We start from the raw sequence: 19,760 nt of genomic DNA on the forward strand, positions 1-19,760 counted from the left end.
TCTCTAGCCCAGATAATTTTTAAAGATCACCCAAGAAAAGTGCATCTTTTACTTATATAACCTTTTGTGGGCACTGCCTTTTTTCTTCTTTGGTTGTTAAAGGCAAGAAGAAAAAAAGTTTCAGGGGGTTACCTTTTATTATGAGCTACATTGGATTTCTTACAGTGAGAAATAGATCTAACAGCCTGTTGCTTGGAAAGATGTGGTTTGGTTTGATAGCTTAGAAGCAGGGCAAGGAGCCATTGGTTGATGAACTGGAAGGCAAATTAAGAAATCACGTTGGCTGGGCACAGTGGCTCACGCCTTTAATCCAGCACTTTGAGAGGCTGATGCGGGAGGATTGCTTGAGGCCAGGCGTTCAAGATCAGCCTGGACAACATGGCAAGACCTCCATCTCTAAAAAATAGTAAACATTCTCTGGGCATGGTGCCACATGCCTGTAGTTCCAGCTACTAGGGAGGCTGAATTGAGAGGATGGCTTGAGCCTGGGAGGTCAAGGTTGCAGTGAGCTATGATGATACCACTGCACTCCAGTTTAGGCAACACACTGAGAACCTGCCCTGAAGAAAAAAGAAGTCACTGACTACCTCATTCTGCATATAAGAAAACTAAGAGCCAAGAAGTTAAATGATTTGCCCAAGTCATTCACTGCGTTCACTTCGGGCTCAGGGTGTATGTGTATTTTAGGTTTAGAAACTTGGTTGCACCCTGTCATTCACCACAACTCTATCAAGTCCCTATCTCCATAGAGAGCATTACCCTGCTCGTGGTCTGTTTGTGAATCTCTGGGGAAGGATCTTGGTGTTCTTCCCAGTCATTTGGAAGTGAATCAAAACCTGCACAACAGCTGGACTTGGTTCGATGCCCTTCAGTAGTGGGGACCAAAGTCCTTGCCTGTGCTGATCAGCGGCCCATTTGGATAATGCAGCCACTTGCTAGTGAGTAGGTAGCTTCCTTTTGTCTATTTTTTTCAATTTAAGACGGGGTGTCACTATGTTTCCCAGGCTGGACTTGAACTCGTGGGCTATCCTCCTGCCTCAGTCACTCGAGTAGCTGGGATTACGGGTACCCACCACCATATCAGGCTCTTTCCCTTGACTTTAGAGAGTAAAGAGAATGGAGTTTGAGATCTAGAATAGAGTACACTTACTTTAAGGAACTTGGTTCTCTGTCTCATGCTCTCTTCCGTCAAATATGAGGATATTTTCTAGTCAGAATACTTGATCTGAGAACCAGAGTGCTCGGCCATGAGTCAGTGTGAAACTGAGGGACATCATGAGTAGCAACGGCATAGCTTTCAGTAGCACACTGTAATTCAGTTTGGTTAAACTAATACTATGTGAGTTACCTACCCCTTACCAAAGTCATTTGTATCACACTGCCCAGTTTGTAAAGCTCTTCATACATCCTTATTTCCTTTAATTTTCACAGCAGTCTTTTAAGGGTCATCATGATTATATACAATTTTAAAAACCAAGAAGTTCAGGACTAGTAAAGTTAAGTAACTTGCTCAAGTTCTATCAGCCTAGAAGCAGGAAAGTGGGCTATAAATGCAAGCTCAGGTCAGTTTGACTCCACATCTAGTTACCTTAAGAGCTGCCTTTATTCTTTGATTCCTCAGTAGAATTAGAATAATTTAGACTTATTGTAGTTTATCTGTAGTAAGCCTAATTCTCCCAAAAATCTTGATTCAGAGCTACTGCTGGTGGTAGCATTAGGTTTGCATACGATTTTTTTTCTGAAGGCCTTTCTCCTTCCACTTGAGGACAAACATTGGCAATGTATGACTGCTGTGAGCTCACTGAGGATGAACTCTTCCTGGTGAGAAAAACAGGAATCTTGTAACCTCTAGGAAAATGAGAAAAAGAAAAGGGGAGACCCATCCCTATTTAAGGGTGAGAAAATGGCTGCTGGTAGCAAACCCAGGCATACACGCCTGCTGCGAATGAAGGCCTAAGGCAGGCAAGTGTGGGTAATTCAGACAGCTGGATTCCTGGCAGAATATTATGTTCTAGAATATTCCAGAACATTCTAGATTCACTTCAGTATGCTCTTCTAGTAGTAGAGACTGTGGTTTCTATGTGTTTGCATCAGCATCTCAGTACATCTTTCACCCAAACTCAGGATGAGTCTTCCTGGTTTAAATACGGCTGAGGGCACTCCCATGGGTTTAAATTATTTACAGAGCTGACTGCTCAGTGGTATGTTCCAAGGAGTAAAATTTGAGTATTTACTCTTTTGAGGATACATCTACAGATTGTAGAGATTTGCCATGAGTGTACTTCCAGTTTAATATAAGTTTCCACAGAGAAATGTTTTATTATGCCAATTAAACTTTCCTGAGCCTCAGTTTCCCCAACTGTGAAATGAAAAGGATGTCTTCTGCTTTTTTTGGTACTTCTATGGAATCATTTACTATGAAGTACTAGAGCTTCCATGAAGAAGTTAGGTTTCAGAGGAACAAAGAGAATTCCAATACATTTTCTGATTTTTTTCATTAAATTTGCCTTTTGTGTGTTTGTATTGTTTTTGTTTGTTCACTTTCTCTAGGGAAATAGACTTCTGTCTTCAGAATGCCTAAGTTAAAAAAAATTAAATATCATGCACAGTCATATCTCCATAATTAAGGAGTTGTAATGCAATTTTTAAAAATATTGCTCTTGTGTCAGGAGTGTGTCTTCTAAGCTTTTCTCCATAAAAAAATGTGTTTATTAATTGATTGGTATATCTTCATTGGCTATAATAAATATAATTTACATTCTTCTTGTGTAGGTTAAGGCTGCCAGATAAAATACAGAATGCACAGTTAAATTTGAATGTAAGATAAACAACAAATTAGCATCAGAATTCAAATTGTACTGGGTAGCCTGTATTTTATCTACTAAATCTGGCAGCAGCTCCAATATAAGTGTAGCTCCCAATTATTTATATTGATTATTAATTGACAGTTAAACAAAACTGAGGGACTGAGAGATTGTGTTGTTGCCAGAGTCATGCTTCCTCCTGGAGACAGATAATGAAAAGTTTTAGCTCCATGCCAGCTGCTGCGACCTCCGAGATCAAGCAGCTTTCTCGGGAAGATTTTCAAAATCTATTATCAATGTAATCGTCATGAAAATATTTGATGAGAACACTGCATCACGCTGTATACTAAATTTAAGTAGAAAAGTCAAAGCAGTGGTATTTTCATCAGGCCTTTGGATGTAAAGAGAAAATAGTTCCACACTCAGCGAATATAGATAGGTCTGTTTTGGGCTGTGTTAAATCCAATTGTGTGGAGGTTTTGAATAATCAGGAGAGACAGCCTAAGCACTTTCTCTTCAAAGTGATTTTACAGAAAGCACTATTTCCTAAGGAAAATACACATATAGCTCTCATAATGCTGAAAGTGCACTAATGTTATCAGTTTATTGGTGCTGGTGTCATGAGCTGGAGTTGCAAATTGTATTCAGATTTTAAACTTTACTCCCTGCTGCTGCTGGGGGAAGTTCCCATCCCACGATAAAGGTTATTTCAAAAACTTCTAGAACGCTTTTGTAGTTTTCATGTGAGACAGTCTGCAAGGATTTCTTTAGAAAGTTCTAACTTCACTTCATGAAGCCAACTCAAACATGATTTAAAAAAAACAAAAACAAAAACAAACAAACAAAACAATAGTTTTCCTCAATAAAAGTTGCGGGGTTGGGGAGAAGAATCTGAGTCGGGCTGTGTAATTTCAGCTTCCCTAAATAAGTCCTTTGGAAAGTGTTGAGGGGAGCAAGTGTGTGATTTTGGTCTTGGCTCACAACTTTGGAACCAACTTTTTAAAAAATGTCTGCCGTGGATTTTCATAACAGATTTCTTCCCCGTACGACATGTTCCCTAGCTAAGTAATAGGTCTGATGTGGCTGCCAAATTTTTCGACAATCTTTACTTTCCAAAGGAGGGTTAAATAGTTCCCTTAATAACTTGAAAGAAAAAAAAATTTCAAGGTTTACCACGACTCTTAGTCACAGGCTGAATGTCAACAGTTTTATGACTTTGAGCCTACTTAGTCTCAAGAACGTCTCCCAAGAAGAATGCAGCATAAAGGATTCAAAATGTAGTAATTCTGAAATGGAGATAGTGTTGTTTGCATCAAAGCATACATTCATGCTATCTTTATCGGGACTTATGTGCCAAATGTTGCTTAGTTCTATTTGTCACCTGCTACCTATAAATCATCCTGAAATATCAAGGGTGCTGACTCATGAATCGCTCGTGGTTTCGTAGTTTGTGTTCATACATTTCATTCAGTTGTGTTTCAACTGTATGAAACATTTGGGAGCCATTTATAGAGAAGTAGCAGTGATTCCCTTTCTGACCTTAATGAGTACAGACACATAGGTACATTTGGTGGATGTATTTCCCCCTCACCATTAAAAGTTGTGCTCCCTGGGAGCAGGAAGGGTCGTTTTCATTAAAGAGTAAGCACAGAACCAATGGCCATAGCAAATTAATTGCTCTGTTGCTCATCTTCCCCTCGTCTGAGCAGGCTGACATTGTTCTCTTGTGCCTTAAATCTTTCCCACTCTGCCTATAAACATGATCGTCTCCCCTACTTAAAATAAAAAATAAGAGTCTCCTCACACCCTGTTTAACACTGTTTAGTTACTGTCCATGCTCCCCACTTTTACCACAGAACCTCTTAAACCAGGAGGTGAAGGCCGCTGCCTCGTCATTCGTGGTTGCATGGCTTTGGGATTGGTGTAGTGATACTCCCATGCATTGTTAAAACTGGTCTTGCCTCTACATCACCATCTGAACTAAATGCCTTCCTGAGCACTCTGGGAATGATGGACATTCAAAGCAGCACACAAGGGCACTTTGTAACCTGTGTTATTGTTTCTTCTCTTCCAGGTATCTCAGTAACGAAGAAGACACATACATGTAAGTAATGCATTTTTTTTTCTGTCCAAAGTTTTCAGAAGAGTTGGAATTCACATATGTCTGGCTGCTGTGACCCTTCAAGTATAAACTAATGTTTCAGCTGTGATCCATGGTCAACAGAGGTCACTTTTTTTCAATCTGTGGTGGTCGGAAGTGGCACATCTCCACCTGTTTGTACTGAGTGTGTGTTGAAGAGAGAGGCTAGAGACATATTCTGATGAATGCCAGTGTTTCAAGCCATGAAGCTTTAGAAAAATCATGAAATCTAGCCAGGAGGATCAATTACTTACTGATCACCCTTATTCTAGATCCTTCTTAGAAGAGCTGGTATGTTTCTAGGAAACATCACCTTGATTTCTTTTAAACTTTGGTCTGCTTTTCCTCACCACTAGTTCACAAATTAGGCCGTTTCGTACTCATGTCTGTGGAGCAGAGATGCTGACTGGGAATAGAGGCGCTGTTGCTCGACCACGGGCATGGCCTGCGAGGGCCTGATAAATGGCATCGGTAGTTTGATGTGGAAACGTGTGCTGGATTTATGCTCTGTATTCATCCCACTTCTCAGGTTCAACTGCTTTCATCAATTGCCTTCATTTGAACTACACCATAAGTTACAAACTCACGTCAATGTAAGGTGTTGTGACTTGCAATCTGAGCAATGATGTTTGACTGTGCCTTGAACCTTAGGATGAAACAAGACATCATTGATGCAGGCAGTCAACTTTCACTGTACTTGACCAGCATATTATTTAGGCTTGAATTAATGGTGTCATTAGAATTTGATGACTATTTTAGACCACGGATACGTGCTACCTATGAGATATGTTTGGGCATTCTTCTAAGGCAAGCAGTGGAGATATTTATGGCACAATACAGGGACAACAAGGATGTATCCCCCAATTTTTCCTAATTACACTTTAAATTTTTTTATTTCATGTGAAACATTTGGGGAAAAACATCTGTATTACATCAAAGTAGTTTATCTTGTGCCTCAGTTGATTCTTGAAATCTGCTCTTGGGTTTGTCTGTCTGTCTATCTGTATTTGTAGAAAACAAAAATGAAAAAAATAAAAAAAAAGAAAAAACCAAAAAACGTCAAATTGGATGAGAAGTTGCCTGACTCTGAGGGCCCTATCCTGCAGTCTCTCCACGTGGCTCTCTCATGGCCTTCAATGGAATGTTTGCTTGAGGAATAATGAAAAGGTCAGGCCCGTACTAGACACATGATCCGGATGGCACCTCCATCTCTCAATGCACAGTTCCAGTTGGCTGTCCCTCCATCAGGGTAGTCTGTGACCCTTAGTTTTTTGGGGGTTGTTTTGTCGTTGTTGTTGTTCTTGTTCTTGCTGTTGTCGGTGCATAATTGAGCTCATGATGACTGAGAGATTGACAGTGCAGGAGACTGAAGTCCTCTGTATATCCGCAGGGCAGGCATGGTACAGAGCGCTTCCTTGCACAGCCTTGCCCATGAGCTCGTCCCTGGCCCGGAGGGACCCACTCTAGAGGTGGTAAGTAATTCAGTCTTTCTGCTAGCTCAGTCCTGGGCCTCTCCCCAACAGGGGCTGATGATTGTGCCTACTGTTTATGGTGGTTTGGGGTATGGACTCCTGGCCACCTGGCAATGTACAGAAAGCTACTGACTATTTGCATTATGACTTGGCTCTTAGATAAGTGGACAAAACCACTACTTCAGCTCCACTGGACATAAAGAGTACATCTCAACTAATAAGATAACATAGACAGAGACCTAGATGTTACCTAGTATACAGACAGTCCATGTAAAGAGAGACATTTGAGGAACTGTCATCCCTGAGAATAATTTTCTTGACCTATTGCAGAAACAATAACCTGTGGTTGAGTTTCAATTCATGGAAGGACTTAGGTGACAGCATGAGCGTGGTGGCTAGGGAGGAAAAATTGGTGTTCTAATAACAGACACTTGAACCAGGTGGGTCTTTTCACAAAGGCTTAAAGAATTTCATCAGCTATACTGGCTTTAATACAAAATCAAGATATAGCCACAGAGGGTGGACTTTGAGTGCATTTCTAACTATGAAAATCAGCAAGAAAATTCTTATGCATTAAGCTTAAAGTCAGCGTAGATAGACTTAAAGCTTCTTTTATATAATTGACAGAAAGATTTGGATCAGAAATCATACTGTTTTGGTTGATGTTTACTTTCATGATTTGGGGGAGAGGGCCCAGAATAAAAATGGCCCAAAGACAAATTGGAAGGAATAGCACTTGAATACACAGTTGACACAAAACTTTACACATGCCAAGGAGGAATTGAATTGTCCAAGTTACATGTTAGTGGGAGTCTTCCGTGCCACTTGAACATGGAGATTGTTTTTGTCATCCAGCTCAGCAGATAGCCCATTATATTTCTGATCTTAGCATCTCCACAGGGCCCACAGCTTGTGAGGAGAAAGACAATCAATCAGTTTTCTCTCTAATAACAGTCACCCAAATGACTTCTTCTTTAGCATTTGTTGAATTTTTCTTGAAAACTGAACTGTCCTAACTTGCCTATACATTTTTTTTAAGATGTTAATTCCAGCTCCTCTTAAATCATCTTGACATCTGTTCTTCAAGAAGTTTCACTATCAGTGAAGTGTATGAATTCATTTTTGTACCGTCTCAAAACTTCCATTTTTAGCCAGGGTTCTGGAAACCTTAGTCAAGACTTGACTACATAATCATCGACAGCTGAAGTCACCCGACATTATCAGTTTCAATCTTGGTTTCCTAACTGCCCTCACGGAGAGATTGTTCAACTTACAAATTAATATGTACAGCTGCAGAATATATTATCAGACCAGAGTGTCAGCTCACAGGTACATGGGACAGAGGTGCACATACTGCAAAATGAACCTGAATAGTTGTGACACCAGATAATATTTTAGTCCACCTTGTTATCTGGAACACACAGGTATTGTTCCTTTAAAAAAAAAAAAAATGTTTTGGGTGACTTGAGCCAGAAATTCCCATGAAAGGAAATTTTATTGTTAAGCTTCAGAGGAGTCCATGGACATAGTCTTTGGAGAACTCAGTTTCTCCTAAGTTCCTGAAAAGGGTACCTTAAGTGTTTGTTTTCTCTTTAGTTGGCCAGTGGAAGAAGACAAAGCTTTGGGACTTCTTGTGCTTCTCATGGCCAGATTGTTCCGGGAATTCTTATATTTGTGATGTTCTTCAGTTGTTGATAGGAAATGTTGCTGTTGGTTTTTGGTGTGCGAACATAAAAGAGAGTTTTTAATATTAGATCAATTTTACACTGTGGTGTGGAATTTCAATTTAATTTTCACGGTGATTATATAGCACATGTATTTGGTTGGACCCCTTCAAGATTGCTTTGCTTTGGTGTTTCACAAGTTTGTTCTGGTCTCTTTCCTGCTGAAATAGCCACCATGCAGATAAGTATCATTTTCTTGGAATCAGCTGCTGTCTTGGTTTTTATTATTTGCCAAGGACAAGGAGTCATTCACTCCGGAATTCTTAATCTAATTCTTCTTGGATAGTTCTGCATTCACTACAATGTTACAAGAGGATAAATATGGACGTGAAAAGATGCGACAAATCATCCTAGCTCTTTCCAGCTACTGGGAAGTGTAGCATCGTGGAGTCCTAACCTTAGAGGACATATATCAGACAGACACCACAACACAGACCCAAAAGATATCTGGTAGGCCCCTGAACCGTTTCCAGCGGCATCAGACCATTGCTACTTCCTTCTGTTCTCATCCTTGTTTACAGTCCTTGTACCTCCTGTCCTAGCCTGCCCTGCCTGCTTTCTCCCACACTGAGGGACAGATACAAGCTTCTGAAAAGCACAGGTTACTCAGTGAAAGCAGTCAGGAAAAATGTATCAGTTTACTCCCAACTTGAGTTGTTAATTTTCCCCAATAAAAACCCAAACAAGATATGCTTCTGAACCTTCTAAAATATTTTCATTTGACATGAATAGCCATTAAAAGGTAATCTAGTACATTTTCAAATGTTTGATTGCAGCAGGCTAATACTTATAATATAAAATTAAAGCACTGTGTTATTTATAAAAAGATTTAGATCTCAATAGTAAAATATTTTAGCACAAATCAAAATACTTCTTTGAGAACTAATCTTTTGCATCCATTTTAAAAAGTGTTTATTGCAATCATTTAAAATGGGATAGGTTAATGTATTCACTTTTCACCCCAGAGATTTGGCTTTGAATTTGACTTAGAGAAAATTAGTTTTAAGGCCTCAACCTCCTCTCCATAGGCATTTGTTGATATCACAAAATGAACCCAACAAGTTGTCACAATGGTTGCCATTCACTCAGGAGATCCAAAAACTAGAATAACCTTATTTTTTCCTTTTTTTTCCTTTCCTTGAGGCCATCCTTTTTTATTGTAGACTCTTAGCAACCCCAAACTTGGGGCTCACCCACATTGTTTTCACAGTCCAGGAAAACTCAGGAACCATTCTTGGCAAAGCTAATGGAAGGTGCTTTGGTGATATAGTTAGTAGGTTTCTGTGGCAACCCATGTGACTCACAGTGTGACTCACGGCAGTTATAATTTCAATTGCTGGCAGGGTGTTCCATTAGGACAGATGTGAGAAGAAGCCACGCTGAAGTTCTTTTAGTAGGCCTTCATCCAGATCCTGTCTGCCCATTGGCAAACAGTCAGGAAAAGGGATAATGTAGTACTCACAAAGTAACTGGAAGATTCATTGCTTAGCTTACCAAGCCTACCAGCTATCTCAGACAGAAGCCTTGCCGGCAGTGGGTCATGACTAAAATACAGGTGCTGGCCTCTTAAAGGGCTAATTAAGGGACAACTATTCATTGAGGACCTACTCTGCGCCGACAGGCTTTTCACCTTCCAGGCGTTTACAGACCAGTTGTAAGTAGAGACTAGAGGGAGACAGGTTGGGGGATAGGGTGGGACAGAAGAACCTAATTACATAAAACAATCTGAAAACACAAATGCCAGGTGTACCAGTTCCACAAGGCAGCTCATACCTGAAAAACAGACTAAGCTGGAAGTATGGGAGAGGAAAAGAAAATTAGAGAAAACATCCAGGATTCTCATATTGTGATCCCAGCATAAAATAGCAATGAAGCGAAAGGCAAAGATTGAACCCTGGGTGCTAAAACCTATCCCCACTGCTCCTCTCCACCCATTCTCACAGAATAACATCTAGTGTCTTCAAGATCAGTCAGTCTGAGAAAGTAAAAATCCCTCTGTACTGTCTGGAAGCATTTGCCTTGCTTAGAGGCAGCCTGCTCAGCTAGAGCCAAGCCCTCCTAAGCTTAACAGGATTTCTCTGTCTCATCATATTAAAAATAAATGGACTGCACTTGGCCCTGCCAGTCAGTTCCTCCAAAGAAGAAGATTTGCATAGTCTTAAAGCCCACAGTTCATGGTGAGGACCTGTGAACTCCATAGAAAAACTGAATACTTAGCTGAGCGTTTCCATCCCAACATCCAGTTGATTCGAGTTTGCCCAGTTAGTAGATTTGAGGTTTGTGAACTGAATTTGGACAAAAAGTATTTGTGTTCCACTTCATGACATAGGTTCCAAAGGGTGTGTTGAGATGGTGATTGGCTGTTTAAAACCCATAATCACTACCAGGGGGAAAACAAAAATGCCTAGCCTACCAGGGATTGATGTGGACTTGATAGGCTTATTACATACTTGATAAATGCTTAGTTACACATGATTGGATTGATCTTTAAAGAAGCGCTAGATGTCTATGACATAAGTTTACATTATGCTTAGTTTAATATTGACAATAATAATGGCGGGAGTCATAGCAGCAGTACCATTACTTGTAGTAGCAGCAGTAGGAATAGCAGGAACCCCACCTACCAAGCAATTTGAATATTCCAAGCATTGTGTTTAATGCTTTATGTGCATTGTCTCTTTTAATCTGCTCATCAGCTTCATGAGCTTTGTACTGCTTGAACCCGCATTTTAAATAAGAAAATGTACATGAGAGACAAGTAACTTAGCTTAGAGAAGTGAAAAACCTTGTTAACTCACCCAGCTGGGCAGAGCCTGGAGTCAAAACAGAGTAGATTGCCTCCTTGTGCACATGTAAGAGCCACACTGTTATCTCCAGTATTCACATTAATACTTGTGGGGCACTCAGTGCTAGGCACTTCTCTAAGCACTTTCTAAGTGTTCATTTATCTTTACTGCAACTCTGTGAGGTAGGTGTTGCTACTATCTGCACTTTACACATGAAAACCGAGGCCCAGGATCCTACAACTAGCTAGCATGTGGTGGAGCCAGGATGTAAAGGCAATCCCCAGTTTACATGCTTTTAAAATGAAGAACTTCATTTTTCAGAGTGGTTCTTCCACTCTAAAGTATAGGAAGAAAGCCAAGTGCAACACAGTCTTTCTTACAATTGACCCAGGTTTCCTTTGACCTTACAACTATGCTACCTCTGTAGGCATCTAAGCTTGAAGAACAAACTGATTATAAGAAAGGGGAATGTTATTCCCACTATGTGAAAAAAAGTATTTAAACAAAGTAGTCTACTGGAAACTATACAGCCTCCTTACTTTATTATTTTTTTTAGAAAGGGACTCGCTCTGTTGCCCAAGCTGGAGTGTAGTGGCGTGCGCATGGCTCACTGCAGCCTCAACCTCTCGGTCTCAGGAGATCCTCCTGCCTCAGCTCCCCAAGTAGCTGGGACCACAGGCATGCACCACCTTGCTCAGCTAATTTGTTTTTTATTTTTAGTTTTTTGTAGAGACAGGGTCTTGCTGGCTGGGCATGGTCGCTCACCCCTGTAATCCCAGCACTTTGGGAGGCCGAGGCAGGCAGATCACCTGAGGTCAGGAATTTGAGACCAGCCTGGGCAACATGGTGAAACCCCATCTCTACTAAAAATACATAAATTAGTCAGGTGTGGTGGCACACGCCTGTAATCTCAGCTACTTGGGAGGCTGAGGCATGAGAATCACATGAACCCGGGAGGCAGAGGTTGCAGTGAGCCGAGATCGTGCCACTGCACTCCAGCCTGGGCGATGGAGTGAGAGCCTGTCAAAAAAAAAAAGAGAGAGAGAGACAGAGTATTGCCATGTTGCCCAGGCTGGTCTCTGAACTCTTCAGCTCAAGAGATCCTCCTGCCTCAGCCTCCGGAAGTGCTAGGATTACAGGCGTGATCCACTGTGCCTGGCCAACCTTCTTACTTTAAATGACCATTACTCATCTTTTTAACAATTTAACTTACTTCATCAAAGAACTGCTGTCTACTTAATGTCGTACAACACAACTGATTCCATAATAAAACAATTGTTCAAAGTGGTTACTTCTGCTTCTAGGATAGCTATGTACCCCACACTAGTAATAATATATATTTCTTATAGCACAAACCCGTCTTCCTCTGAAACAAAACTTTTAACGGACGTTAATGACATTTATAATAAATCTATACTTTTTTGTTAGACCAACTTAGTAATTCATTTATAACTTTCATTTCCACAAAGCAGTACTATGATTCAGGACACACTGGTTTCTTTGAAACCTATCCAAAGCCAAAAAAACCCTGGAAGCTAACAGAATGTTCAGGAAACAGATATGTATCTATATCAAAGGGATATGTAAGAAAATTAACATCTAGATTTTGAGGATGTTTAAGCATATCTGAACTTAGGACTGGATTTACACTTATGTCAGCTTCTCTCTTTATTGCGATCTGTCTGCAAAGGAATAAAAATGTAGAAGAAACAGAGATGCCAATGTGTTTAAGACGAGAAGAAAGTGATCACTCTACATTAACTTTCATCAGTTACACTAAATTTTTTACACTGATCTCTTTTTTTTTTTTTTTTTTTTTTTTTTTGAGACGGAGTCTCGCTCTGTAGCCCAGGCTGGAGTGCAGTGGCCGGATCTCAGCTCACTGCAAGCTCCGCCTCCCGGGTTCACGCCATTCTCCGGCCTCAGCCTCCCGAGTAGCTGAGGCGCCCGCCACCTCGCCCGGCTAGTTTTTTGTATTTCTTAGTAGAGACGGGGTTTCACCGTGTTAGCCAGGATGGTCTCGATCTCCTGACCTCGTGATCCACCCGTCTCGGCCTCCCAAAGTGCTGGGATTACAGGCTTGAGCCACCGCGCCCGGTACACTGATTTCTTGATCAATTCTTTGGCCAGGCAGTTAGTGTATTTGTAGTCACATGGCCCTTTGGATTATAATTGACGACCACATCTATACATTATAATGACAAAGATTTTTATTTCCAAGCTATGCAATTAAATGTTTTCCTTTGACTGCCAGAATCCCTCACAATGGATTGTTCTCCACCCAATCCACTTCCACTTCAGGGAAAACATGTTTTCCTATGTAGGAGTGAGAGCTCTTTCCCTACTTGATTTTGTATATCACCTAGGCATCAACTCCAACTCCTAATGTCTTAAATAGTTAATAGCCAAGGATACTGATTGGAAGTCATATGGAGGAGTGGCCAGGCATGGTGGCTCACGCCTGTTATCCCAGCATTTTGGGAGGCTGAGACGGGCAGATCACTGAAGGTCAAGGGTTTGAGACCAGCCTGGCCAACATGGTGAAACCCCATTTTTACTAAAAATACAAAAATTAGCTGGGTGTGTTAGTGTGCACCTGTAATCCAGCTACTAGGAAGGCTGAGGCAGCAGAATCGCTTGAGCCTGGGATGCCGAAGTTGCAGTGAGCTGAGATCACACCACTGCACTCCAGCCTGGGCAATGTAGTGGGACTCCATCTCAAAAAAATTAAAAAAAAAAAAGAAGGCATATTGAGGAGCAAAAAAAAAATAAAAATAAAATAAAATAAAATTGGTAGGATATACTAGATTAAGGTTTGGATTCAGTGGAAAGGCCTTAATCCATAAATATTCTATTTAACATTTTCTTCTTAGAGGAAAGGGGAAGGAGATTCTATGGTGGGCAGTGCAGACCTGCAATATCGGGGTCTGAGGAACAGAGACTGGAAAGCAGACTGCAGTCCATACCTACAGAAGGATAGGGCGGGGAGCCAGGCAGATCTTCTTAGCTTAATATTTTTTAACCCTTGCTCTATGCCTAACATTGTGTAAGGCACATTGCAGTATAGGTAATCTAACTTGTATTCCTCCCTGTCTAATAGTTTATTCTGTATCTAGGAGAAAGGACACACACATTTGAGGAACTTTCAGTAACGAAAGAATTGCAGAAAAATGCAGGGCCATGAAATTTTGCCATTTCAATGGCAAAAACCACAATTACTTTTGCATCAACCTAATAGAATATGTGTTTAAATGCTGTATGAGTTGGGAACATGTGTGGTGAGCTGAGCTTGCTCTGGAAGGGTAGCAAGAATTAGGTGTGATCAGGGATGATTGTGTAGATCTGTCTGACTGGAGTAGAGTATTAGCAAGGAAAAGGGAGACCATTAAGAACAGAGAACGGGTTTTGGCTTTCTCTCATAACCAATGTGGAGCCACAGAATGTGTGTGAAAAAAAGCAGTGACCTATAAACAATGTTTTTCTGCCATAGTCATTTAGTTAGGGTTATATGAATCAGATGTTCCCTGCTTCAGTCCCTTCTCTGAACCCAGGTGACATTTTTATCCTTAGATAGAACTTCTTCTGTGGGTGCTCCTGTGACCAACTACACTAAAAAAAAAAAAATTGCTTATTGAGGAGGAGAGATCTGGTCGGAAAAGAGAAGGCTCTTCTGATTATTAAAGAAAAAGGATGTTCACTTTTTCTCTAACTCCACGGTGTTAAGGTCTAATTGTAAGACCCGTTCTTGCCATTTCATTAAAATCAGAGGCATGGAATGCACAGTGAAACTTGAAAAATACATAAGCACTTTGAATTCTGTGGCTAATGGTTCTCCTTGCTTTCTTTCATTGGAGCTGCTAATTGGCTGCAGGCTACTCTGCTACCCTGGGAGCCTCTGTCTTTCCAACCCTTTTAAACTCAGCTACAAATAGCTTTATAAAAATTTAAACCCCAAATTCCAAACCTTGCTCACTCCTTAGGTAAGCAAAGTCAACTGCAGTGATTATTACTTTTTCATCAGCACAAAGAATTATTTCCCTCATGTAGCTGGACAATTACGGTAAGAGGACAACTAAGCATCCTTTTCTCATTGTGGATACCTCTTAATTTCCTTAGAATACGTTTCTGTCGTTTTATTTGAAGAATACCAAGGTCCAGATGAGGCATTTTCATTGGCTGCGTGTTCTTAGTCTCCAGTATAATGAACCATATTGAGTTAATTTATCTCTCTTTCTCTTACACCACGTCTTTTTGTGTCGACAAAACTGAAAATTCACTTTCCCTCACCAAGTTGGGGTGTCGGGATAATTGATTGTTACCAGTCTCTGCTGTTAGTAGACAGGATGACACCAGTGCCTCTAGAGAACAGGTGAAAACTAAACTCTGTCCCCCGAGGCCAATGAAATAGCTGTTTGGTCCCTTGTGTGAAACTTCCTAATAACTTAACTGGGCAGCCTCTGGGTCCCTGGAGGGTTTCTCCACAAGAGTATTCCCTCTCTTTGTTAAGATTGCTTATTAAAAATGATTTTATAATGAAGTTGCCTCAAATAGCAGCTCTTTTCCTGGTTGTCCTTGAAGCTGTGGTGAAGAATCTTAGAGACAACTGTCTAGGGTTTTCCTCCTTGTTAAAAACTTCTCTCTTACCACTCTTGCTCTTGATTTTTAAGGAGACAAAGTCTAACTGACACAAGTCCCTCTCCGGCTGATTATGTCGCTTGAAACATTGTGCAAGGCATTATTGGTAGTTCAGCTTGTCATTCTGGCTCAGGAATCGAACTGATCTACGTGGAGTGAGGAGTTAAGTCTGCAGCAGAACGAGGCTGTCGGGCTTCCTCCTGAGAACAACAGCCAAGGAATGCCGTCGCGAACTCTGCCCCTGACTCTATCAAAACAATGATTTCCAATTATTTTATCTCTTTGGTCCTAGATTTCTTCTATCTGTAAACTAACCACTTTCCTGCCACAAGAGACTGTCATGAAGAGGAATTAAATTAAAAAAAAAAAAAAAATAGAATCATACTCTTTGGACTGGGTGCAGTGGCTCACACCTGTAAACCCAGCACTTTGGGAGGCTGAGGCAGGTAGCGTACTTGAGCCACAGAGTTTAAAACCAGCCTGGGCACATGGCAAAACCCCATCTGTGCCAAAGAAGAAAAAGAAAATTACCTGGGTGTGGGGGTGCATGCCTATAGTCCCAGCTACTCAGGAGGCTGAGGTGGAAAGATTGCTTGAGCCCAGGAGTTTAAAGCTGCTGCGAGCTGTGGTCACACCACTGCACTCCAGCCTGGGTGACAGAGTGAGACCCTGTCTCAAAAACAAAAAGAAAGAAAAAAAGAACTATACTCTCTGCTACCCATGCCTGTATAAATTCAAAAACTTCTAATAAATGTAGGCAGTTAGGAGAAAAATCAGCTTTTTGTTGTCCACACCATAACCTTAACCTCTTGGCTTGCAAGGGCTTAGGTGTGGTGATGTATTTAACATAAAGAATGACAAAGCCCGTGGCAGGGAGGCTGGCTGTCAGAAATATCCGCCTCCGATTTCATTTCTCAGTGGCCAGACATTCTCAACAAGCAACACAGGAAACAACAAACCATATGAAGTTGTTAGTGAAAGATTCGGCTTGAAATACTTTTCTAACTTTAAGGCTTGTCAGGCAGTAAATCTGCAAAGCAGAGAACTCAAGGTGTGATTTGGCACTCCTTTTTTTTTTTTTTTTTTTTTTTTTTTGAGACGGAGTCTCGCTCTGTCGCCCGGGCTGGAGTGCAGTGGCGCGATCTCGGCTCACTGCAAGCTCCGCCTCCCAGGTTCACGCCATTCTCCTGCCTCAGCCTCCGAGTAGCTGGGACTACAGGCGCCCACCGCCACGCCCGGCTAGTTTTTTGTATTTTTAGTAGAGACGGGGTTTCACCATGTTAGCCAGGATGGTCTCGATCTCCTGACCTCGTGATCCACCCGCCTCGGCCTCCCAAAGTGCTGGGATTACAGGCTTGAGCCACCGCGCCCGGCCTGATTTGGCACTCCTTTTGCTTTGCAGTGTGAATACAACAGAACACCAACAGTAAGAGGGACCATTGTGAATCTTTTAGGGAAGAGAGCACAGTCTTGTCTAGTGGTACCAAGACTCACTGTGTGCTAAGATTGTGATAAAAAGAAACTGTCTTGGCTAAATTCTAATCTCTGAGATGAGGTATATTAGAAAACACCAGCCTTACATTCAGTAATTCCTGCACAATAAAAAAGAGAAGTAAGGAAAAAGAAAAACTGTGGCCTTCTCTAGAATTCCACTGTGGACTTCTCTAGAATCTTCTGATTCTCCCTCAGGAACAACGTGGAATCTTCTCATTCAACCTCCTCTGTCACCTGAGGAGTCTGAATTCTAAGTATGGCATTTAAGGCCTTTTACAATCTGGTCTTAACCTTTCCACTGCTCTTTTCATGACTTCTCCCATGCAGGCAGTGTTTGCCATCCTTGATGATCTGTTCCCAGGAGGCTCCATGCATGGGCGTATACCTCGGGGCCTTTGTGTCTGTAGTATCTTGTTTGTCCTGGAATGTCCTTCATCATCTTCTGCACCTAGAAAGTCTTCCTGTTCCATCAAAGGCCAACACAAGCAGTATCTGCCATGCAAAGCCTTCTCCAATTCCACCTTGTTAATTGCTGCAGCTCCTCTGCCCCCACGTACATTATTAAGGCGACAGTATAAAAATGTATTGTAGAAGAGTTGCTGTTTATGTAGCTTTTTCCTACTAGATATTCTTTAATTTTTTTGGCTGAGTGTGGTGGCTCATGCCTGTAGTCCCAGCACTTTGGGAGGCTGAGGAGGGAGGATTGCTGAGCCCAGGAGTTCAAGAACAGCCTGGAAAACATAGGGAGACCAGGTATCTACAAAAAAAAAAAAAATTTAAGTAGCCATGCATGCTGGCACACATCTGTAGTTCCAGCTACTTGAGAGACTGAGGTGGGAGGATTGTTTAAGCCAAGGAAGTCAAGGTTACAGTTAGCACAGAGTGTACCACTGTACTCTAGACTAGACTACAGAGCAAGACACTGTTTAAAAAAAAAAAAATTATCTTTATATCCCTTGGGCTTAACAGAATGATCAGTATCTACTATGTGTTCAATTAATATCTGTAGATTTTAAATAAGTGTGTCTGTATGTGTGTGTATACATATACAATTTTATGACCAGACTCTCCTGTTGCTCATTTTAGTTTGGCCAAAAATAATGATCTTTTCATTGTTAACAGCTATAAGAAAGAATAGGCTGGGTGTAGTGGCTCATGCCTGTAATCCTAGCACTTGAGGAGGCCAAGGCAGACAGATCACCAGAGGTCAGGAGTTCGAGACCAGCCTGGCCAACATGGCGAAACCCCGTCTTTACTAAAAATACAAAAATTAGCCGGGCATGGTGGCAGGCGCCTGTAATCTCAGCTACTAGGGAGGCTGAGGCACGAGAATTGCTTGAACCCAGGAGGTGGAGGTTGCAGTGAACTGAGATCACACCACTGCACAGCGAGACTCAGTTTCAAAAAAAAGAAAGAAAGAAGAGGTATTTATTACTTGAAATTATATTGTGAGATTTGTGTTATAATAGTTTGGAAACTGATACTATAATTCAAAGGGCTTCTTGACATCTGACAATTTACTATATGCATTTTGAGTCTCAGTTTTAGGGCTGAATTTTAGGGCTGATACTTTTAAAGTTTCTTTCTTCAGTTTGTAAAGTTTAAGTCAGAATCTTATCCAGAGGTTTAAAAATATTTGCCTATCTCTCTAAATATGAAGAATGTATTAATTTTCTGAGTGACCTCTTGCACACCATTTGTTTGCATTATCCATGTAAGTCAGATGATCAGATGTATAGAGTAAAAGGTAAAGGGACATTTTCAGTTACCACTGGCATGTACATTTATGCAAAATAGGAAACTACCTACTAGAAAAGAGAATTGGCTGACCTTTCCAAGAATGAAGGGTATATCCTGTCAAGGGAAATATCCTGTATTTGTCCAGTCTAGAGAAGAAAAAGTAATCCTAAAATGTTTAACAGTTTCTAAAGTAGATGTTCTGATAATCCCAGATTACTTATTGAATTTTAAGGTAAATTCTGGAAAGAAATGACATTTATTTGTTCAAGGTCAGAACATGTGACTTGCTATGTTTGTCTGGTCTAGAATGTAAGTACGTTTCCTTAATTGAGCAGAAACCAACAATTTCAAAACTACTGTCCACCTCATGAGTGGCTGCACACAACCACGGTTTCCGTGCTCTTCTCCTTGGAATTCTGTTAAAAATGTCCTTTAAGCTTCCTATGCAGCTTCCCCCCTACTTTTGTTTGTAACTTTTTCTTGAGTCTAAACAAGAGGAGCAAAATTATCCCCTGCAGTATCAATTGCTTGAGTGGAAGCCTTGCTCATAAATGAGAGGATGAGATGTGACCCAATAAAAGAATCTATTTTAATTTTAATTTATTTCCTGGTGGCCTTTTATGCCTCCTTAGGCGATGACCTAACCAATTCCATCTTAACACTGATTTTCTTCTTCCAAGGTCAAAAAGCACTTTGGAATTATTGTAAGAAGAGAAAAAAATGTCCCTTGCCTGTAACGTAAAGTCCATCTCTTCTTAGGAAATTTAAATCCTGCTTTCTCAGCTTCACAATAATTCTTTTCTCATGAGGCATCTATTAGCAAGCTAAATGAGAACAGGATGAAGGAAGATCTTTTAGGCTTCTGAAGTTGATTTTTTGATAGAAAGGCCATCTCTTATAGCCTCCTTCACCCATTTTCTTTCTCAGATGGGAGTCTTTAATAGCACAGTGAGAGGAGCTATCTT

General features: G+C 40.9%; 1 protein-coding gene and 1 long non-coding RNA gene across 2 annotated transcripts in view; both read left to right on the forward strand.

Annotated features, from left to right (window-relative positions):
- The window catches only part of LOC105489276 (RAR related orphan receptor A), a 741,585-nt gene that overhangs the window by 545,901 nt on the left and 175,924 nt on the right, over positions 1 to 19,760 (forward strand). The window contains exon 2 of the mRNA XM_011754004.3: positions 4,879 to 4,908. Within this exon, the coding sequence (XP_011752306.2) occupies positions 4,879 to 4,908 (30 nt within the window). The remainder of the gene's footprint in view (positions 1 to 4,878; positions 4,909 to 19,760) is intronic.
- The window catches only part of LOC105489299 (uncharacterized), a 32,400-nt gene continuing 19,064 nt past the window's right edge, over positions 6,425 to 19,760 (forward strand). The window contains exon 1 of the long non-coding RNA XR_011625303.1: positions 6,425 to 9,794. This is a non-coding gene — a long non-coding RNA (uncharacterized lncRNA). The remainder of the gene's footprint in view (positions 9,795 to 19,760) is intronic.

Source organism: Macaca nemestrina, chromosome 7, assembly GCF_043159975.1.
Source record: "Macaca nemestrina isolate mMacNem1 chromosome 7, mMacNem.hap1, whole genome shotgun sequence".
In the NCBI taxonomy this organism is placed as follows: domain Eukaryota; kingdom Metazoa; phylum Chordata; class Mammalia; order Primates; family Cercopithecidae; genus Macaca; species Macaca nemestrina.